This window comes from Rhinatrema bivittatum, chromosome 5 (assembly GCF_901001135.1).
Source record: "Rhinatrema bivittatum chromosome 5, aRhiBiv1.1, whole genome shotgun sequence".
In the NCBI taxonomy this organism is placed as follows: Eukaryota; Metazoa; Chordata; class Amphibia; order Gymnophiona; family Rhinatrematidae; genus Rhinatrema; species Rhinatrema bivittatum.
The window spans coordinates 101,954,467-101,973,324 of NC_042619.1; the positions used below are offsets into that span (position 1 = coordinate 101,954,467).

The 18,858-nt window shown below is 43.9% G+C and overlaps 1 protein-coding gene across 7 annotated transcripts in view; it reads left to right on the forward strand.

Moving 5' to 3' along the window:
• The window catches only part of PDS5B (PDS5 cohesin associated factor B), a 644,248-nt gene that overhangs the window by 611,708 nt on the left and 13,682 nt on the right, over positions 1 to 18,858 (forward strand). For 5 of the 7 annotated variants that reach the window (XM_029602667.1, XM_029602671.1, XM_029602672.1 and 2 more), the window contains 2 exons: positions 9,220 to 9,656; positions 9,750 to 9,854. In XM_029602667.1, the coding sequence (XP_029458527.1) occupies positions 9,220 to 9,656; positions 9,750 to 9,854 (542 nt within the window). Of the gene's footprint in view, positions 1 to 9,219; positions 9,657 to 9,749; positions 9,867 to 18,858 lie in introns of all 7 variants that reach the window. The other 2 variants (XM_029602673.1, XM_029602674.1) reach the window with 1 other exon arrangement.

Here is an 18,858-nt window from a genome sequence, read left to right on the forward strand (position 1 = left end):
AAAAAGCACGAAGGAAGGCGATCTATAATAGCCGTCAGGATGAAAGAAAAGAAATAGATGCCTGTAGTCTTAAAACAATCCTTTATTGCAGTGGAGACACAAGGGTAGCCCGACTCTGGCCGAGTTTCGCCGTTTCAAAACGGCTGCCTCAGGGGCTTACAATAATCTTCTTGAATTCATTAGTTATATATGGACTAAGAATATAATGTGATCATATAAAGAGCTGATTAATCTCTTATGTTGCGTCTTGAAGCATTCCCGATAGCAGAACTCCACTAGCAAAGGCCTTTGCTAGTGGAGTTCTGCTATCGGGAATGCTTCAAGACGCAACATAAGAGATCATACAGCTCTTTATATAGAAACATAGAAACATAGAAATGACGGCAGAAGAAGACCAAATGGCCCATCTAGTCTGCCCAGCAAGCTTCACACATATTTTCTCTCATACTTATCTGTTTCTCTTAGCTCTTGGTTCTATTTCCCTTCCATCCCCACCTTTAATGTAGAGAGCAGTGATGGAGCTGCATCCAAGTGAAATATCTAGCTTGATTAGTTTGGGGTAGTAGCCGCCGCAATAAAAAAGCTGCACCCATGCTTATTTGTTTTACCCAGACTATGTTATTAGCCCTTATTGGTTGTTTTTCTTCTCCCCTGCCGTTGAAGCAGGGAGCCATGCTGGATGTGCATCGAAAGTGAAGTATCAGGCCCATTTGGTTTGGGGTAGTAACCGCCGTAACAAGCCAGCTACTCCCCGCTTTGTGAGTGCGAACCCTCTTTTCTTCTCCCCTGCCGTTGAATCAGAGAACTATGCTGTATATGCATTGAAAGTGAAGTATCAGGCTTATTTGATTTGGGGTAGTAACCGCCGTAACAAGCCAGCTACTCCCCTCTTTGTGAGTGTGAATCCTTTTTTCCACATTTCCTCTTGCTGTTGAAGCTTAGAGCGATGTTGGAGTCAAGCCTGTGTATGTTTATTTAATAAGGGTATTGACTCCAGGCAGTAGCCATCATTCTGGCGAGTCACCCACTCTTCATTGGCAGCCTCTTGACTTTATGGATCCACAGTGTTTATCCCACGCCCCTTTGAAGTCCTTCACAGTTCTGGTCTTCACCACATCCTCCGGAAGGGCATTCCAGGCATCCACCACCCTCTCCGTGAAGAAATACTTCTGACATTGGTTCTGAATCTTCCTCCCTGGAGCTTCAAATCGTGACCCCTGGTTCTGCTGATTTTTTTCCTTAGGAAAAGGTTTGTCGTTGTCTTTTGATCATTAACACCTTTCAAGTATCTGAAAGTCTGTATCATATCACCTCTGCTCCTCCTTTCCTCCAGGGTGTACATATTTAGATTCTTCAATCTCTCCTCGTACGTCATCCGATGAAGATCCTCCACCTTCCTGGTCGCCCTTCTCTGTACCGCCTCCATCTTGTCTTTGTCTTTTTGAAGGTACGGTCTCCAGAACTGAACACAGTACTCCAGGTGAGGCCTCACCAAGGACCTGTACAAGGGAATAATCACTTCCCTTTTCTTACTCGATATTCCTCTCTCTATGCAGCCCAGCATTCTTCTGGCTTTAGCTATCGCCTTGTCGCATTGTTTCGCCGACTTCAGATCATTAGACACCATCACCCCAAGGTCCCTCTCCTGCTCCGTGCACATCAGCCTTTCCCCCCCCATTAAATACAGTTCATTTGGATTTCCACTCCCCATATGCATGACTTTGCACTTCTTGGCATTGAATCTCAGCTGCCATATCTTCGACCACTCTTCCAGTTTCCTTAGATCCCGTCTCATTCTCTCCACTCCTTCCGGCGTGTCCACTCTGTTGCAGATCTTAGTGTCATCCGCAAAAAGACAAACCTTACCTTCTATCCCGTCCGCAATGTCGCTCACAAAGATATTGAACAGGACCGGTCCCAACCGATTACATTATATTCTTAGTCCATATATAACTAATGAATTCAAGAAGATTATTGTAAGCCCCTGAGGCAGCCGTTTTGAAACGGCGAAACTCGGCCAGAGTCGGGCTACCCTTGTGTCTCCACTGCAATAAAGGATTGTTTTAAGACTACAGGCATCTATTTCTTTTCTTTCATCCAGATACCTGGAAATGTCAGAAGCAGTACGAAAGACGGACCACCTGTTCGTCCTTCACAGCGGGAAGAAACAAGGGGAAGCGGCCTCACGGGCAACCATCGCCCGCTGGATCAAAGAAGTTATCAAGGCAGCCTACGTAGAAGCGGGAAAACCACCGCCTCTACGGGTCAAGGCTCACTCTACCAGAGCGCAAGCGGCCTCTTGGGCAGAAACTAGGATGTTGTCGCCTGCAGAAATATGTAGAGCGGCGACGTGGTCCTCCCTCCATACCTTCTCCAGATTCTATCGTCTGGACCTCCAGGCCAGGGAGGACACAGCATTTGCGAGGGCAATCCTGAACGGACCTCGGGCAGCCTCCCGCCCAGTCCGGGAGTAGCTTTTGTACATCCCACTTGTTTTGAGTCCATCTGCTACACGCTAGGAAATGTAGAGATTACTTACCTGATAATCTCGTTTTCCTTAGTGTATGCAGATGGACTCAGCATCCCGCCCGGCTGCCGGCATACATGGGGATTCACCGACTCACGGTAAGCCATGTTTTTCTTATAATAGGCCATCCACCCCTGTCGGGTGTCGACGCCTTCCGGTTGAGAACACTGGCGGTCTCCAGCTGCTATCAATCGGTCAGGGTAATCCTGTTCATTTAATCGATCGGTCAGCTACAGCTTTTGCAAGGAAGATTACTGAATTGCTGCACTTCCTGCGGGGGTATATGTACCCGTGCTGACGTCAGATCCGTCTCCAACTGCTAGCACGAGCACACTATACCCACTTGTTTTGAGTCCATCTGCATACACTAAGGAAAACGAGATTATCAGGTAAGTAATCTCTACATTGTTTAACATAATTAATTAGTTTTATTTCTGTTTTTTTACCTGAGCCATAATATGTTTCTTTAAAATGGTCTTCGGAGGTTGTAATACCTTTTAAAGCACCAACAAAAAAAGATTTTGCCAAAGGTATTTTCTTCAACTATGACTGTAGAACTGGTGAAAGAAGCTTTTATGTAAAAGACCTGTGAAATCTTGAAAGTTCATGGTGGTCTTTTGAAAGTTATCAGAACCTACAAAGGCTCAGGTTTTCTTCAGAACCAATATACTAGCTAGATTTGCATTAAATGCTGTTGGTTTCTATCTTTTGTGGAGAAAAATTTTGTTCCGTTAACATTTCTGGTATTTATTAGCCTTTATTTTCTGAAGTTATTGTACTGTTGTTGGTGGCACACTCTGTTATGTTAATGCCACCTGAGAAGCCTGCTTATCTCCAGCAAGAAGAAGTATCTTCTATAGATAATGATGCAGGGATAGCACTACAGCACCCTTAAAAACAGACTGGGAGTTTAATAATGTTGAGGTCAATATTCAGAGCTGGTCTTTTAAGTAACTTAGCAGGATATAACTTATCTGACTATGTTATGATGTATATTTAGCAGCATGGTGAAGCCGCTGAACATATGTGCATATGTACGTAATTCGCCAGATAAGTCTACCCGGCTAAGTTTAGACCTGCTCTATGTCGTGTCTAAACTTGGATGTATACTCCGAATATTTCGGTAGTTAGGCATATATGTTATATGTCTAATTTGCTCCAGCCCCGAGTTGCCTAATGCAGGTCCACTTTTTTTGTGTGTACGTTTTAGGTGTATAAGGGACTTGCACGTCTGTGGCAGCTGCTGAACATGGGTGCATAATCTGCGGCTGCTAATTAGCCACATAAGTCCGCTTATCTTGCTAATAGCACTGAACGTGCTTTGAATATTGACCTCGTTATGTCCGCAAACTCGAGAATTTCTCTACAGTAATTACATTTCCCATTGGCTTTTATTGGTCACATATGTTTGTCTGGACTAGACTGTAATCTCCATAGAGAAGAGACTTTCTCTTATGTGCTTCTGTACAGAGCTGTGCATGTCTGATAGCAGTTTATAAATAATAGGATGAGGAGGGGAAAGACAATGGATAAAGACAGAGCAGGAAAGGAGGCAGAAAGTAACTAAAGGAAAATATGAGAAGGAATGAAGTGTTAAAAGAATGGATATTTTTCCTTAACTGAATTGAAGTGCAAATTTTGAATAGCACTGGAATTGTATGTGCAATACAATGTGGAAAAAATATCAGTTGAAATAGGAAACTGGAGCATATGCTTTGACTATATTGTAAAATGTATTTATATTCTGCTTTTTAGCACTTCAAAGCTGATTAGATTCAGGTACTATGTATGTTTCCTTTTCCCCAGAGGGACTTATGAGCTAGTCCCTAGAAGCCACTAAGCTGTGAAGTTTTATCGCGGCAGGGGTTCCACCATGTGACTGGGGCAAGGTCAGCACCATTTTGGAAAATGGCACAGACTGAGCCAGGTGCAAGGTGTGTCCTGGCCCTGATGTGAGAGCTACTACTTGAATTTAAGGTTCCAAGGTGTGTGGGAGCAAGATGTGGATGGGTATGAAGGGGGGGGCCAGGATTGGGACCCTATTCTTTTAATTTTTTTTTTAAGCTCTTGGGGGTGGGAGTTCCAGGGTATTATAGTATTGTTGGTCTTTGTGGAGGTTGAGGGGGGCCCGAGATCTTAATTGTGACTTTAATCTTTGGGGGGTAGTTGACTGTGACCCTACAATTTATCATTGGACTTTGGTGGGAAGGGGGGCCATCGCCATGCAGCTACATTTTTCTATTTTTAAACTTTTTGGGGAGTTGGGGCCTCTTGAGTGGCAGCCCTGGGTTGAGCCAGGGGATTAGCACTGACCCATGCTCAACTTCCTCGAGTGGCAGCAACATTTTTTTAAATTTAAATTTTTTATTTTTTGCCTGCTCTTTAAATGTAAGGTGAGGACCCACATTAGTGTCCCGGGCCTCTGTTTCACATTTAATGTTTTTCATGGTTGACCATGATAAAATATTTACATATTTATTTATTTCTAAAATTTTATATACTGTCGTTTAGAAGGTTCCATCACAACAGTTTATATAAATCCAAGATAATACACATAAAGTCAATAATACAAATAAAAGCAATAAAAACAATAGGCTAATACCTTATTCATAAAATCAATGATAAAACAATAATAGGCTAATACCTTATTCAGTAGTCTAAAATACATTAAAAAATTATAATTAGAATTAAGCTTACTATGTCAATTGGTTTCTCTCATCATAAGCTTTGCAAAATAGCAAGATTTTCAGATCTCTTTTAAATATTTTCTGATTTTGCTGCTTTCTTAGGTTTTCAGGTAATGTATTCCAGATTTTTGGTCCCGCAAGAGAGATCGCTCTGTTTCTGACCTATGTTAGATGTGCTGATTTTACTGTTGGTTTAGATAGAGGACCCTTATTACTGGATCTAAGATTTCTTTGTGGGATATGTAATCTTATGGATGCCTTTGCATTTATTTGCATTATTCATTCATGCAAATCACATGCAAAGAAGGTCATTGTAATAGGGGAGGGTAGAAGTATGGGGAGATGAAAATATTGCATATATAGCGCGATATCACCACAATAGTGCTCTATCATGCGATGTGAGCTGTTTACGCACGTTAGAGCACTACTATGGCTTGATGCAACTCCCTGTAAGTTTGACGTATAACAGTTTATCTTCAATATTTGGCTGTAATAAAATAAGATTATTTTAGTTTTGTGCAAGTAGTGTACAGAATACCACAATAACTTTTCTTTTCTGATAGTCAAACTTGTAGTTTAATTTGGAATAAGAACTTAAGACTTGCCATACTGGGTCAGGCCAAGGATACATCAAACCCAGCATCCTGTTTCCAACAGTGGCCAATACAGGTCATCAGTACCCAGCAGGATCCAAGCTGCTTAGCCCAAGAATAAGTGGATATCTGCAACTCCTCCTTAATAATGGTTTATGGACTTTTCCTGCAGGAACTTGTCAAAACCGTTTTTAAATGTAGCTACTCTAATAGCTTTCACCACATTTTCTGGCCACAAATTCAAGTTTAATTATGCATTGAATAAAAAAATAGTTATTCTCCTCTCTATGCAGCCCAGCATTCTTCTGGCTTTAGCTATCGCTTTGTCACATTACTTCACCGTCTTCAGATCACTAGACACTATCACCCCAAGATCCCTTTCTTGCTCTGTGCACAACAGCTCTTCACCCCCTATCACATCCAGCTCTTTTGGATTACCGCACCCCAGATGCAGGACTCTGCACTTCTTGGCATTGAATCCCTGCTGCCATATTTTCAACCACTGTTCAAACTTCCTTAAATCATGTGACTTTGTCAAACGCTTTCTGGAAATCCAGGTATATTATATTAACTGGCTCACTTTTATCCATGTTTATTTACGCCCTCAAAAAATGTAGCAAATTAGTGAGGCAAGACTTCCCTTGGCTAAATCCATGTTGGCTTTGTCCCATTTGACTATGCCTATCTATATATTCAGCAATTTTGTACTTTGATAGTTTCTACCATTTTGTCTGGCATGAACATCAGACTTGCTGGTCTGTAGTTTCCTGGATCACCCTTTGAGCCCTTTTTAAAAAATGGCATTACATTGGCAACCCTCCAGTCTTCAGGCACCATAGATTATTTTAATGATAGTTCACAAATTACTAATAGTAGGTCCACAATTTCATTTTTCAGTTCTTTCAGCACTCTGGGATGTATTCCATTTGATCCAGGTGATTTCCTACTCTTTAGTTTGTCAATTTTCCCTAATACATCTTCAAGTTCACTGAGATTTATTTAATGTCCTCTGAATTATCACCTTTGAATATCATTTCTAGAATGGATATATCTCTAACATGCGCAACAAAGTAGAATAAATATTTAGAAAATTATATATGTAGGGACCATCATACTAAGCACTCCCGGTCATTACAACCTTCATTGCTTTTTATTTAATCATTGGTCCAAAATTCAAGATTTTTTGTAATTTTTTAGTAAATAAAATCTGCACAAGCAAATACTTTTCTGTGTTCTTTTCTATTTAGAAATCCCAACAGTCCTGACACATATTGTGTTTCAAGGTAGAACCTCTGCATCAGAGGACTGGCTGAGCGCAGGTTCATGGGTTCTCAACCCATGAACAGTCGGAGCTTTATATGAAAGTACTGCTGTGACTTTAGACAATCCCTTGATGCAGAGGCTCTACCAATGCGTGCCAGGGCTGTTGGGATTTCTAAATAGAAAAGGACACAGATAAGTGTTTGCTTTTGCAGATTTTATTTACTAAAAAATTATAAAAAATCTTGAATTTTGGACCGATGCTTTTTATTTAATCAATGAAGGTTGTAATCACCGGGAGTGCTTAGTATGATGGTCCCTACCTATATAATTTTCTAAATATTCTATTTTGTTGTTCATGTTTGCAATATTTTTGGGTGACTTTTTGCAAACGACTATGGGTATATATCTTACATCTTCCTCAGAATACCGAAGCAAAGAATTAATTTAGTCTCTCTGCTATGGCTTTGTCATCCCTAAGTACCCCTTTTTATCCCTTCAACATCTAATTATCCAACTGACTCGCTCGCAGACCTTTTACCTCTATGTACCTGAAAAAGTTTTTGAGGTTTTTCCTTCCATGGCAAGCTTCTTTTCAAATTCTCTTTGCCTACCTTATCGGTGCTTTGTATCTAACTTGCCTGTGCTTATGATCTTTCCTGTTTTCTTCTTTCGAATCCCTTTTCCATTTTTTGAAAGTTGTTCTTTTAGCTATTATAGTCTTTCTCATCTCACCTTTTAACCATGCCAGTAATCATTTAGACTTCCATCCACCTTTTCTAATGCATAGAATACATTTGGTCTGGGCTTGCAAGATGGTATTTTTAAACAATGTCCATGCCGAATCTAAACTATTAAAGTTTGCAGTTGCACCTTTTTTTCTAAACATTTTCCTCATTTTATCATTGTCACCTTTTTGAAAGTTAAATGCTGTCACAGTCAACTTCTTTAGTGCCCTCCCTCCAGTTAAGTCATATTTGATCATGATGTGATCGCTATTGCCAAATGGCTCCAATAGTGTTACCTCTCACACCAAACCCTTTGTTCCACTAAGGACTAGATCTGAAATAGTTTCCCTTTTTGTTAGTTCTTGTACCAATTATTTTATTTATTTATTTATTTATTTAACATTTTTCTATACCGACCTTCATGGTTAAATACCATATCAGGTCGGTTTACATCGAACCGGGGTAGAAAATAACTAGGTAAAGGAAAAAAAACAAAGTTACATTAAACGAGGACCGTGAACTTGGAAGCTTAGGTAGCTGGAAGAGAAAAGATTAAGTTAAGTTAAAAGGAGAAATAACAAATTCCGGACTAGAGATAGTCCAGACTAGAGTTAGTCCACATGTTAGAGTCGGTATCCATGCTGTCCAGGTAGTCAGAGGAGGGGGGGAAGTTCAATTGATCGTGAGTAGATAACGTCTAATGTGTATCCCAGGGTTCTGGGAAGGCTAGGCGGAACAGCCACGTTTTGAGTTTTTTCTTAAAAGTTAGCAGGCAAGGTTCCAGCCTGAGTTCAGCAGGGAGGTTGTTCCAGATGGCTGGGCCTGCTGTCGAAAATGCTCGGTCCCTGGATGCAATGAGTCGCGTGGCTTTGGTTGGAGGGGCTTGTAGCGTTCCTTTGGATATTTCTCTCATTGGCCTGTTAGAAGTATGGAGTTTTAACGGAATTTCAAGGTCGAGATAAAGGAGATTGTAGATGGATTTGTGTATTAATGTTAAAGATTTGTGAAGGACTCTGTGGTTGACTGGTAACCATGAATTATTATTATTCCATGAAGCAGTCATTTCATCTAGGAACTTTATCGCTCTAGAATGTCCTGATGTGACATTCAGCCAGTCAATACTGGGATAATTGAAATCACTCATTATTACTGTGCTGCTGATTTTGTTAGAAGAGACAGGAAAAAAATGTAGACCACATTTACATGTGTAAAGTGTTTAATTGACAAAACTGAACCAACTTTTCCTTTCTAGAAGCATTTTTGAGTAAAATTAGCTTTCTCTTTGTTTGGGAAATAAGTCTTATGTTGAAATTAATTCAGTATTTTCTTTTTGGTAAAATAGCCCAGTAGATTAAATGCGCACAAAGATATTGCTAATTGTTTAATTAAGCAACAGTACATAGTAATGTAATTTCCTTTTCTAGTCAGAGCTGGAGAAACCACGAGGTCGAAAGAAAGCTTTCATAGACCCAGAAGAGAAGTTGAATCTAGAGGACCTGTCTAAACTGGGACAAGAGCAAAAACCGAAGAGTGGTCAACGGGGGAGGAAAAGAACCTTAGTTGCATCTGAGTCAGATGAGCCTTGGCCAGAGGAGAAAAGGCTGAAGGAAGATCTGTTAGAAAATGAGGATGAACAGAACAGCCCGCCAAAGAAAGGCAGGAGAGGTCGGCCTCCAAAATCAACTAAAGGAGCTACACCAAAGGAAGACCCAGTAGTAAAACCAGCTAAGAGAGGTAGGAAAAAAGCGCAGCCACCACCAGCAGAAGAGGAGGAAGAGATGGAAGAAGAACAGGTCAGTGAGAACCTCGAGCAAAAGCGAAGAGTCAGGCAACCTAAAACGTCCAGAAAAGCACAACAAAGGTAGGTCATGTTTTTTGTTGCACCCTTTGCATGGTTTTTATTTTAATACCTTTTGTTAGGAAACGTTTCAAATTTGAGTTATTCTCCAAACAGGTTGGAACCATCTGAATCTTTTACAGATCAGTCTTCACAGCCCACACCACAGAAAAAACGAGGGAGGCCACCAAAAACACCCCCATCCCAAAACAAACGGAATGTGTAAGTTGTGAAGTAAGATCTGAGTAGCCTCTGAAATCTTCACTCAGTTGTTTTACAAATGATTGTACTTCTAGTTAGAACAGCTTTATGAGGATAGCATGTACAATGCTAGGTGCCTTTATTTAGAACAAATTAACCACAAGTCTTTTTGTTTTCGTAACTTTTCATAAAATAACATGAATGTAATTTGAGCTTGGAGGACTATAGTCTTCAGAGCTGCTGTTTTGCATAACAGAATTTGTCATCTTGTGCAAAGAGTGGTCTCGCATGTTCCCTTTCATTGTGAGCAAAACTGGTGTTGAAAGGGTGTAAGCAGACCACACTTATCCTCATTAGCACACCTCATGTAACAGTATTCATATTTTTGCGTCTAAAAATATCCATTAAACATATTAGAGCAGCAGTATAGGAACATGATGGACTTTGGAAGGAAAGACTTTCTTGGGGAAGAAAGGGATTGTTTTATCCTAAAAGAAATTACTAGATGTACCTAACAGCCAATACAAATGTAATCTTGCACATTAGGGATGGGTGAGCCACTGTGGAATCAATTCAAATGCTCTCCAGACGAGATGCTAAATTGTACCCATTTCTTAGCATTTAGACAGATTCAGAACAAGTAGGTTATGCACCTCTATCAGCAGATGGAGACAAAGCAAAGCTGACATTTCAGTATATGTTAGGGATGTGCATTCATCCTGGTTCAGGGAGCCCAAAACCTGAAGGAATTTTTCCCGATTTTCGGGAAAAATTCGTTTTCGGGGTTAGTGCGCGCTAACGAAAAAATGTTAGTGCGCACTAAAACGAAATTCGGATCTCCCCGAATTTTAAAGGCCCGAACTGTGGGAAATATGAAATTTCCCATGGCGGGCCAAAAACGAATCCCAAACCAATAGGTTCGTGCTTCGCACATCCCTAGTATATGTACCCCTGCAGTGAGATCAGCCTGCCAGTATTCTCCGTCTCCAGCAGATGGTGGACATGCATCTCCCTACTGGGGATTGCTTAAAGCTTTCAGAAGGAGGAAAGAAGAATGAAAATTAATTTGCCCCACTCTTCTGTGGTGATACCATATGGTCCTCCCTCAGTTGAGAATTCCTGAGGTGATATATCTAAAGGCTTCCCTCAGTCTCTAAGTATTGATGTCCCCGATGCCGGAGTAGATGGATCAGACTTTCTGGCAAAAAGCTTTTCTATCTTATCCAGCTGGGCACAACAGCATTTGGGGGGGTCATCTTGTCACACAGATGGCACCCTCGGACGTCATGCGACGTCCCCAGGCAGAGGATACAGACCTCATGCAGATCAGTAATTGACATAGTCCGCGGACACTGGGAGCATCGGCGAAAACCGGTCGATGCCATGAAAAATAGACTGCGCGCGGTTGATGGCCTTTGGTCACTGAGAGGGAACACCCTGGGAATCGACCGCACGAAGGGAAAATTTAAACACCTACCGCCTGCCGGACAGCACCGACCGAAGAAGAAGGACTCAGCGCCGAGAACATCAAAAACCACCAGGAAAACACTTTGAAAAGGATGAGCTAAAAGCAGCGCTCCACTACCATGAGGCAACTACTTTGCAGAAAAAAAAGAAACTGATGAGGGACCCCCTGTGTGGACACGCGGATAGTGGCATGTTGGGCATGCTCAGTGTGCCAGTCAAAGTTTTAGAAACTTTAACAAAAGTTTTCCTTGCCAGGCTTCAGCTGATGATGTCACTCATCTGTGAGGGCTACCATCCTGCTTGTACTAGGAGAAACATCTTTACCCAGGCTTGCATCAGACTGGGAAGAACCAGGCTTAGTAAAATCAGATGAAGGCAATTCTCCCTGAGACTCCTAGCAGCGCTGGCACAAGTTAGAGGGAACTCCAGGCTGAGATGCCTGAACATGTAAACCATCATATTTAAAGAGACCCCATATAGCTATCAACGCGTGGTCTATATTTCCTAGAGCGGAGAAACCTTATAAATATGGCGGGCTTTTTGTATTGTGGCCCTGAATTGCCAAGTTTATAGTTTTTTACAGTCACTGGTGAAGTTACGACTGTAATCAACTTATAATCATCGGTTACTCCACTCGAATAGACATATTTTTAAGTTTTAACATCTTTTAGGCAGTAAGAATAAACTTATCGTTAACAGAACTTGTGCAGCAAATGAAACAGCACTGCCCGACATGGCTCGTGTTTCTTTCAGCTTCATCAGGGGCAATATAGTGCAGAGTCTATAATAGAAGACGAAATCCATAAATATATGTAAATTTAGCAAAATTTACCTGAACACGCTGCAAGAATAGTACATACATATGTTTCTAATATCTGCCAAGTTATACTGTTACTCGGTCACAGCTTCTGGCGAACAGGTAATTTTTGCTAAATTTACATATATTTATGATTTCGCCTTCCATTATAGACTCTGCACTATATTGCCCCTGATGAAGCTGAAAGAAACACGAGCCGTGTCGGGCAGTGCTCTTTCATTCGCTGCACAAGTTCTGTTAACGATAAGTTTATTCTTACTGCCTAAAAGCTGTTAAAACTTTAAAATATGTCTATTCGAGTGGAGTAACCGATGATCATAAGTTGATTACAGTTGTAACTTCACCAGTGACTGTAAAAAAAAACTATAAACTTGGCAATTTAGGGCTACAATCCAAAAAGCCCATCATATTTATGAGGTTTCTCTGCTCTAGTAAATATAGATCACGCGTTGATAGCTATATGCAGTCTCTTTAAATATGATGTCTTTTGAATAATCTCAGTTGAATCATCATCATACATACAGTTCGATTGAGTTGAACATGTAAAGCAGCACAGAGAGTAAAGCGCTTAGGTTTCTTAGCTATAGGCACCATCAGTCTGTCAGTAAACAGGCGACCGAAAGGTGTGCATCTAGCTGTATTCGCACTGCAAAAAATAGGCATCGAAAATTTAGGAGTACAACCGTGTGCCTCGATGAGGCCCAAACACTGAGCGCTCTCAAAGCTGCTTAGATTGTGCGAATAGGTAAGCGTGCGGCTCAGTTAGATGCCACTACCCAACTGGACGCCCAAGCAGGTGTCCAAAAATTGGGTGCACAACTGGACGCACAGCCACACGCACCCACATGAACCAATGGACCTGAAGAGGGCAGACTAATATATAGGAAAAGGCACAAAAACGTCGCTGCAGCCTACCACGTGGTACACAGTGATAAGTCTAAGAGCAGGGCCTAGCCCTAAAAGGCTGCTCAACCCGCTAGGCTGCGCATGTCCCCCAAACTCCCTCTGAGGCGGGAACCAATGTCGAATCGGCATGCCGAGCACAGAGACCGGAGGAAGGAGGAATCCCTACAAAAAACCCTCCTTCACTGTTCTCTTTTTTGTTTTGCTTTACCTGAGCTCAGCCAGTCCTGGCTACAGGGGTGGGTGGGCATTTACTGTCACCGCCATGCTCTGCTTCCTGCACCCGCTTGCCTTTCACTTGTCTTTTTACAGTTAAGTCCAAGCCAGCTGAAACCAACTACTGGACCAAGGCACTCATCTGAGGGAAAATCCAATATATGCCGTCCCTCTCTACCCCTCCGGCAGGCCCCTCTTGTGAGAGAGGAGCTGGTGATAGGCCATCTTCAGTGTCATTGCACTCAAGAATGTTAGGATCTTCACCTTCCTCGGCTCCGGGGAAAGACTGGGCCGAACACCGAGGGAAGTCCCGCGAGTATCATCACCGGTCGCCATCGGCACATGGATCCAAGACCGGTGCGGCATCAGTGGCCGCTGTGCTGCCACTGAAGTGTCCTAAGGGGAAGAGGCACTATCCTCTATCAGACTTGGGAGTCCAAGGTGTTCCCCAGCAGTTGGGGTGCTGGGCACTGAGCCTCCTCAGGGCTCCGAGGAGGAGGAGGCATCACCAGAGCCGCCTCCTCCTCCTTCCATCGTAACTACAGAAGACTTTCAGGAGGATTTTGACCGCAGGGGTCAGCAGGCAGTGCTCCAAGCCCTGAGGGTTATCGAGCTGGCACTGGTCCCCGTGCTGAAGCCTGCACAGTCTCTCTTGGCGCGTCTGCTAGAGCATCTAGTCGTCTGTCTGGGTGTACTTCCGACGCTGCTGGTGCCCGGGGAACCATCGGTTTCCTAGCGACCTCCAGTGCCCCCCTCCAGAGCGGTTCCCATTATCTGGTCCGAGGAGGAGGAAGAATCCATGCTGTCGACTGTGCCTTCGGGGTCATTAGTGCCATGGCCAGGGTTCCCTAATCCCATTCCCGGACCATCGGTGATCTCTGTGCCATTGATACCCTCAGGGCTGTCAATGCCCATGGTGCTCTTTGCCCTCGATGCCAAAACCCAAGAGGCTTGGGGAGTGACCCTCCACACCGGTCCCCAAGGGACCTTAGCGAGGAGGAGCCCCTGTATAATCCTTGGGAGGATGACACATCCGAGTCTTCTTTCCAAGCTGTCTCCGCCGGATGAGAGGCATCTGTCTCCCCCAGTGGATAATTCCTTTGTGGGCTTCATCTGGGCTATGGCCAAGGCCATCCCGTTCCAGCTCCTCACTAAAGAGAATGCTTGGCTCAAAATGCTGGAGGTCCTCCAGTTTGTTGATGCCCCAAAGGAGATAGTGGCTGTCCCAGTCCATGAGATCTTCAATGACCTTCTCCTTAGGATCTGGGAGCACCTTGTGTCCATTCCTCCAGTCAGTCAGAAAGCAGACGCCATTTACCTGGTGCAACAAGCCTTGGGCTTTGAGAGGCGCCACCACCCGCACCAGTCTGTGGTGGTGGAATCTGCCCTCAAGGCCAAGCGCTCTTGCACCCATGCTCTGCCTCACCAGTTCTGGAACACAGCCTTAGATGCCTTAGGTAGGAAGGTCTTTCAAGGTGCTATACTCCTCGCCCTTATTGCATCCTACCAACTGTATATGACCCAGTACCACTGAAACCTGTGGAAACAGGTCCAGGCATTATCTGAGCACCTGCCCCAGTAGCAGCAGGACACTTTCATGGCACTAGTGCAGCAAGGCCTGGAGGCGGGCAAATACAAGCTGCGGTCCACCTAGACATTTTTGAAATGGTAGCGAGGGTGGCTGCAGCAGGCATTGGTGCCCACAAAATGGCCTGGCTTCGTGCCTCAGACCTTTGACCAGAGGTCCAAGAGAAGCGGGCGGATATACTGTGCCCAGGGGAGAATCTCTTCTGAGATAACATTAGGGATGCGGTGGCCCAGTTAAAAGACCACCACAAGACCCTGCGACACCTCTCAGTGAATACCTCAGATCCACATTCCTCGATCAGGAGATTCTTGTGACAGGGCTGCAGGAAATCCTTTTACCACCAGAGAAAGTACTACCCTCCCGCCTCACGGGTATGCACGTCATGTGCCAGCTCTTGGGGTCACTCATGTCAACAGTAGACCTCCAGGCCTCAACCCACCCCCCAGCAAAGCGCTGCTATGGGGTTTTGACTGCGGGTGAGGGAGCATATGCCAGATTGCCATATCTTTGGCCCCCTGCCCCTCCAGTCAGAGGCCGGCTGTGTCTATTTGCGGACCTCTGGCCCAGCATTATGTCGGACCAGTGGGTTCTCGCCATTGTTCGACAAGGGTACCGGCTGAACTTCAGGGATGTCCCTGCGGACTCTCCCCCATGTCCATTGTGGGATCTGTCCTCTCATCAGAAAGTGCTTGTGATAGTCTACTCCGCCCTTCTAATGGACAGGGTGGTTGAAACCGTCCCCCCTCACCAGCGGTTCCGGGGGTTCTACTGTCTGTACTTCTTGATACCAAAGAAAACTGGGCCTGCACCCTATTCTCGATCTGAGGGCCTTGAATAAGTTTCTTCAAAGAGAAACATTCAAGATGGTCTCTTTGGGCACCCTGATCCCTCTTCTGCAAAAAGGAGACTGGCTGTGCTCACTTGACCTAAAGGATGCCTATGCCCACATCGAGATCTTCCCCAGCCACAGGAAGTATGTCCGCTTTCTAGTGGGCAAGGAGCAATTCCAATACCGTGTGTTGCTCTTCTGCCTCACTTCATGCATGACCCATTCGAGTCTATGTGCTCCTGTGATCTGAGGTACCTAACCTGGAAGATTCTCTTCCTCGTGGCAGTCACTTCGATTCGCACAGTTAGTGAACTTTAAGCGTTGGTGACATATCCGCCCAACATGAAGTTCATTCATGATAGGGTGGTCCTGCGTACTCGCCCTAAGTTTCTGCCTAGGGTGATGACTGATTTTCATCTTAATCAGTCTATTATTCTACCCACCTTTTTCTCGAGACCTCATTCTCACCAAGGCAAACGGACTCTGCACAGTTTGGACTGAAGAGGGCTTTGGCCTTCTATCTCGAATTCACTACAGGCAACAGGCAGTCCACGAAACTCTTCATATCCTTTGACAAGAACAGAATGGGCTTTGCGGTGGGCAAACAGACTCTGTCCAACTGGCTGCCTGATTGCATCTCCTTCTTCTATATTCAGGCAGACCTTCAGCTTGGAGGCCACATAAAGGTTCGCTTGGTGAGAGCCAAGGCAGCATTGGTAGCCCATTTACAAGCAGTTCCCATTGCCGAAATCTGCAGAGCCATAACGTGGAGTTCCTACATACATTTACTGCTCACTACTGCTTGGGACAAGGATGGTGGACATGACAGTAACTTCGGCCAATCTGTCCAACTCTTCTTGCCTAGGACACATTGTTTGGGTTCATGCTGTCTCCTGTGTTACCAACAGCTCCACAGTTATTTTTGTGCCCTTTGACACTTGGTTCAGTGCCTGTTGGTCATAAGCCTCACCGGGAGCAGCCTGTAGTTTGGAATTCTCCCATCTATGAGGACTACGATCCTACTTGTTGTAGGAGAAAGCAGAGTTGCTTACCTGAAACAGGTGTTCTCCTAGGTCAGCAGGATGTTAGTCCTCAGAAAGCCCACCCACCACCCCTGCGGAGTTGGGTTCTCATGCGTTTGTTAATTTATATTTTTTTGCTCGTGAATTGTGTTACAAGACTGAAGAGGGACCCCATGTGGATGCGCGGATAGTGGTATTCTGGGCATGTTCAATGTGCCAGTCAGAGTTCTAGAAACTTTGACACAAGTTTTCTGTGCCGGGCTCCATCTGTTGATGTCACCTATCTCTGAGGACTAACATCCTGCTGTACTAGGAGAAGACCTGTTATAGGTAAGCAACTCTGCTGTCAGAAGGGGTGCCTGACTTTGGAATTCCCCTAACTGGTTCGTCAGCAGGGGAAAGTAGTACAGTGGGCACAGGACAGGTGCCTCCTGGTTTTGGCATGGATCCTTCTGCATTTTCTTGGGTGGAATTTTTTCAAGGATTGCAGTTCTTGGCCCTAACCAATCTTGCCAGGTCAGGGTTGCAGGTGGTGACCTTCTGCACACCTAGTGCTGCGGTTAAGAGTCGAAGTACACCTAGATTGGTGGCAGGTCTTCCCGATAAGGATCCAGATGGCATGGATGATGAAACCGTTCCTTACTCTCTGGAGGATGGGGAAATTCCTCCAGGATTGGAACCGTATAGAACTGTGTTGCGGTTCTTTCACAGAGATGAGTTACAAGCTCTGATTTCCTAGACATTAAAGATGCTGGGAGTCCCTGAGGCTGAATCCATGTCTGAGCCAAATAAAGATCCCATTTTGATTTCTTTGCATAAAGCTTCTTTTTTTCCCTGTTATGGAGGCCATTCAAGAATTGATCTTGAGTGCCCCGGAAGCTAATTTCAAAGGGGGAGGAGTCTTGGAAGGACGATACACCCTGGATCCAGCTGTGTGAGAACAATTACGTTTTACGAAAGTGGATGCACTTGTGTGTGCCATCACCAAGCGGACAACTATCCGTGTAGAGGGAGGAGCAGCCTTGAAGGATGCATATGATAGGAAGATTAAGGCCATCCTTAAAAAAGCATTTGAAGCAGTGGCAATAACTTTGTAGATAGCTTTTTGTTGTTCTCCAGTATTCAAGCATCTGAGCTGCAAGGAAGATGGGGCAAAGAAGAAGCACTATGGGCCAACCTATTGGAGTGGTTTTAAAGCCTCCAAACCAAAAGAAAGAGCTTGACAGAGATCTGGTTGAAGACATCCAAAAGATGGGGAAAAAGGGAGAAGTGGTGATCGTTGGAGACTTTAATTTGCTGGATGTAAATCTGTAGAATCTAACAATAGTAGAGAAATAGTGGATGCCCTGCAAGGAGCTTTGTTCAAACAAATGGTAATAGAACCCACGCGAGAGGGAGCTATACTAGATTTAGTGCTCACTAATGGAGATAATGTCTCTGATGTCCAGGTGGGCGCCCACCTCAGCACCAGTGATCATCAAACGGTATGGTTTAATATCACAAAAAGAATATGGAGAAGAAGCACACGGACCCAAGGTTTGCAGTTCAAAAACACAGACTTTGATGAAATGGGGAAAAACCTGGAGGAAAAACTAGTAGGCTTGGAGAACGAGAGAGAAGTGGAGCAACAGTGGACCAAACTTAAAGGAACACTTACCATGGCAACTAATCTATATGTTAGAAAAATAAAGAAAAGCAAAAGAAGAATGAAACCTATCTGGTTCTCAAAGGAGATGGCTGACAAAATAAAGGCTAAAAGAACAGCGTTCAAGAAATATAAAGGATCCCAAAGGGAGGAACACAAAGAAGAATATCTGGTGGAACTGAAGGAGACAAAGAAAATAATCAAGGCGGGAAAAAGTCAAGCGGAAGAAAGATTGCCAAAGAAGTAAAGAGAGGTGACAAAACATTTTTCAGATACATCTGTGAAAGGAGAAAAGTTCAAAGTGGTATAGTGAAATTGAAAGGTGAAAAGGATTAATGTGTGGAGAAAGACGAAGAAATAGCAGAAATATTAAACAAATACTTCAGTTCTGTGTTCACTAAAGAGGACCCCGGAGAAGGACCCTCGCTAGTTAACAAGAAATTGGAGGGAAATGAAGTAGATGAAACTACATTTACAGATGAGAATGTATGGGAAGAACTGGGGAAACTGAAAGTGGACAAAGCCATGGGGTCTGATG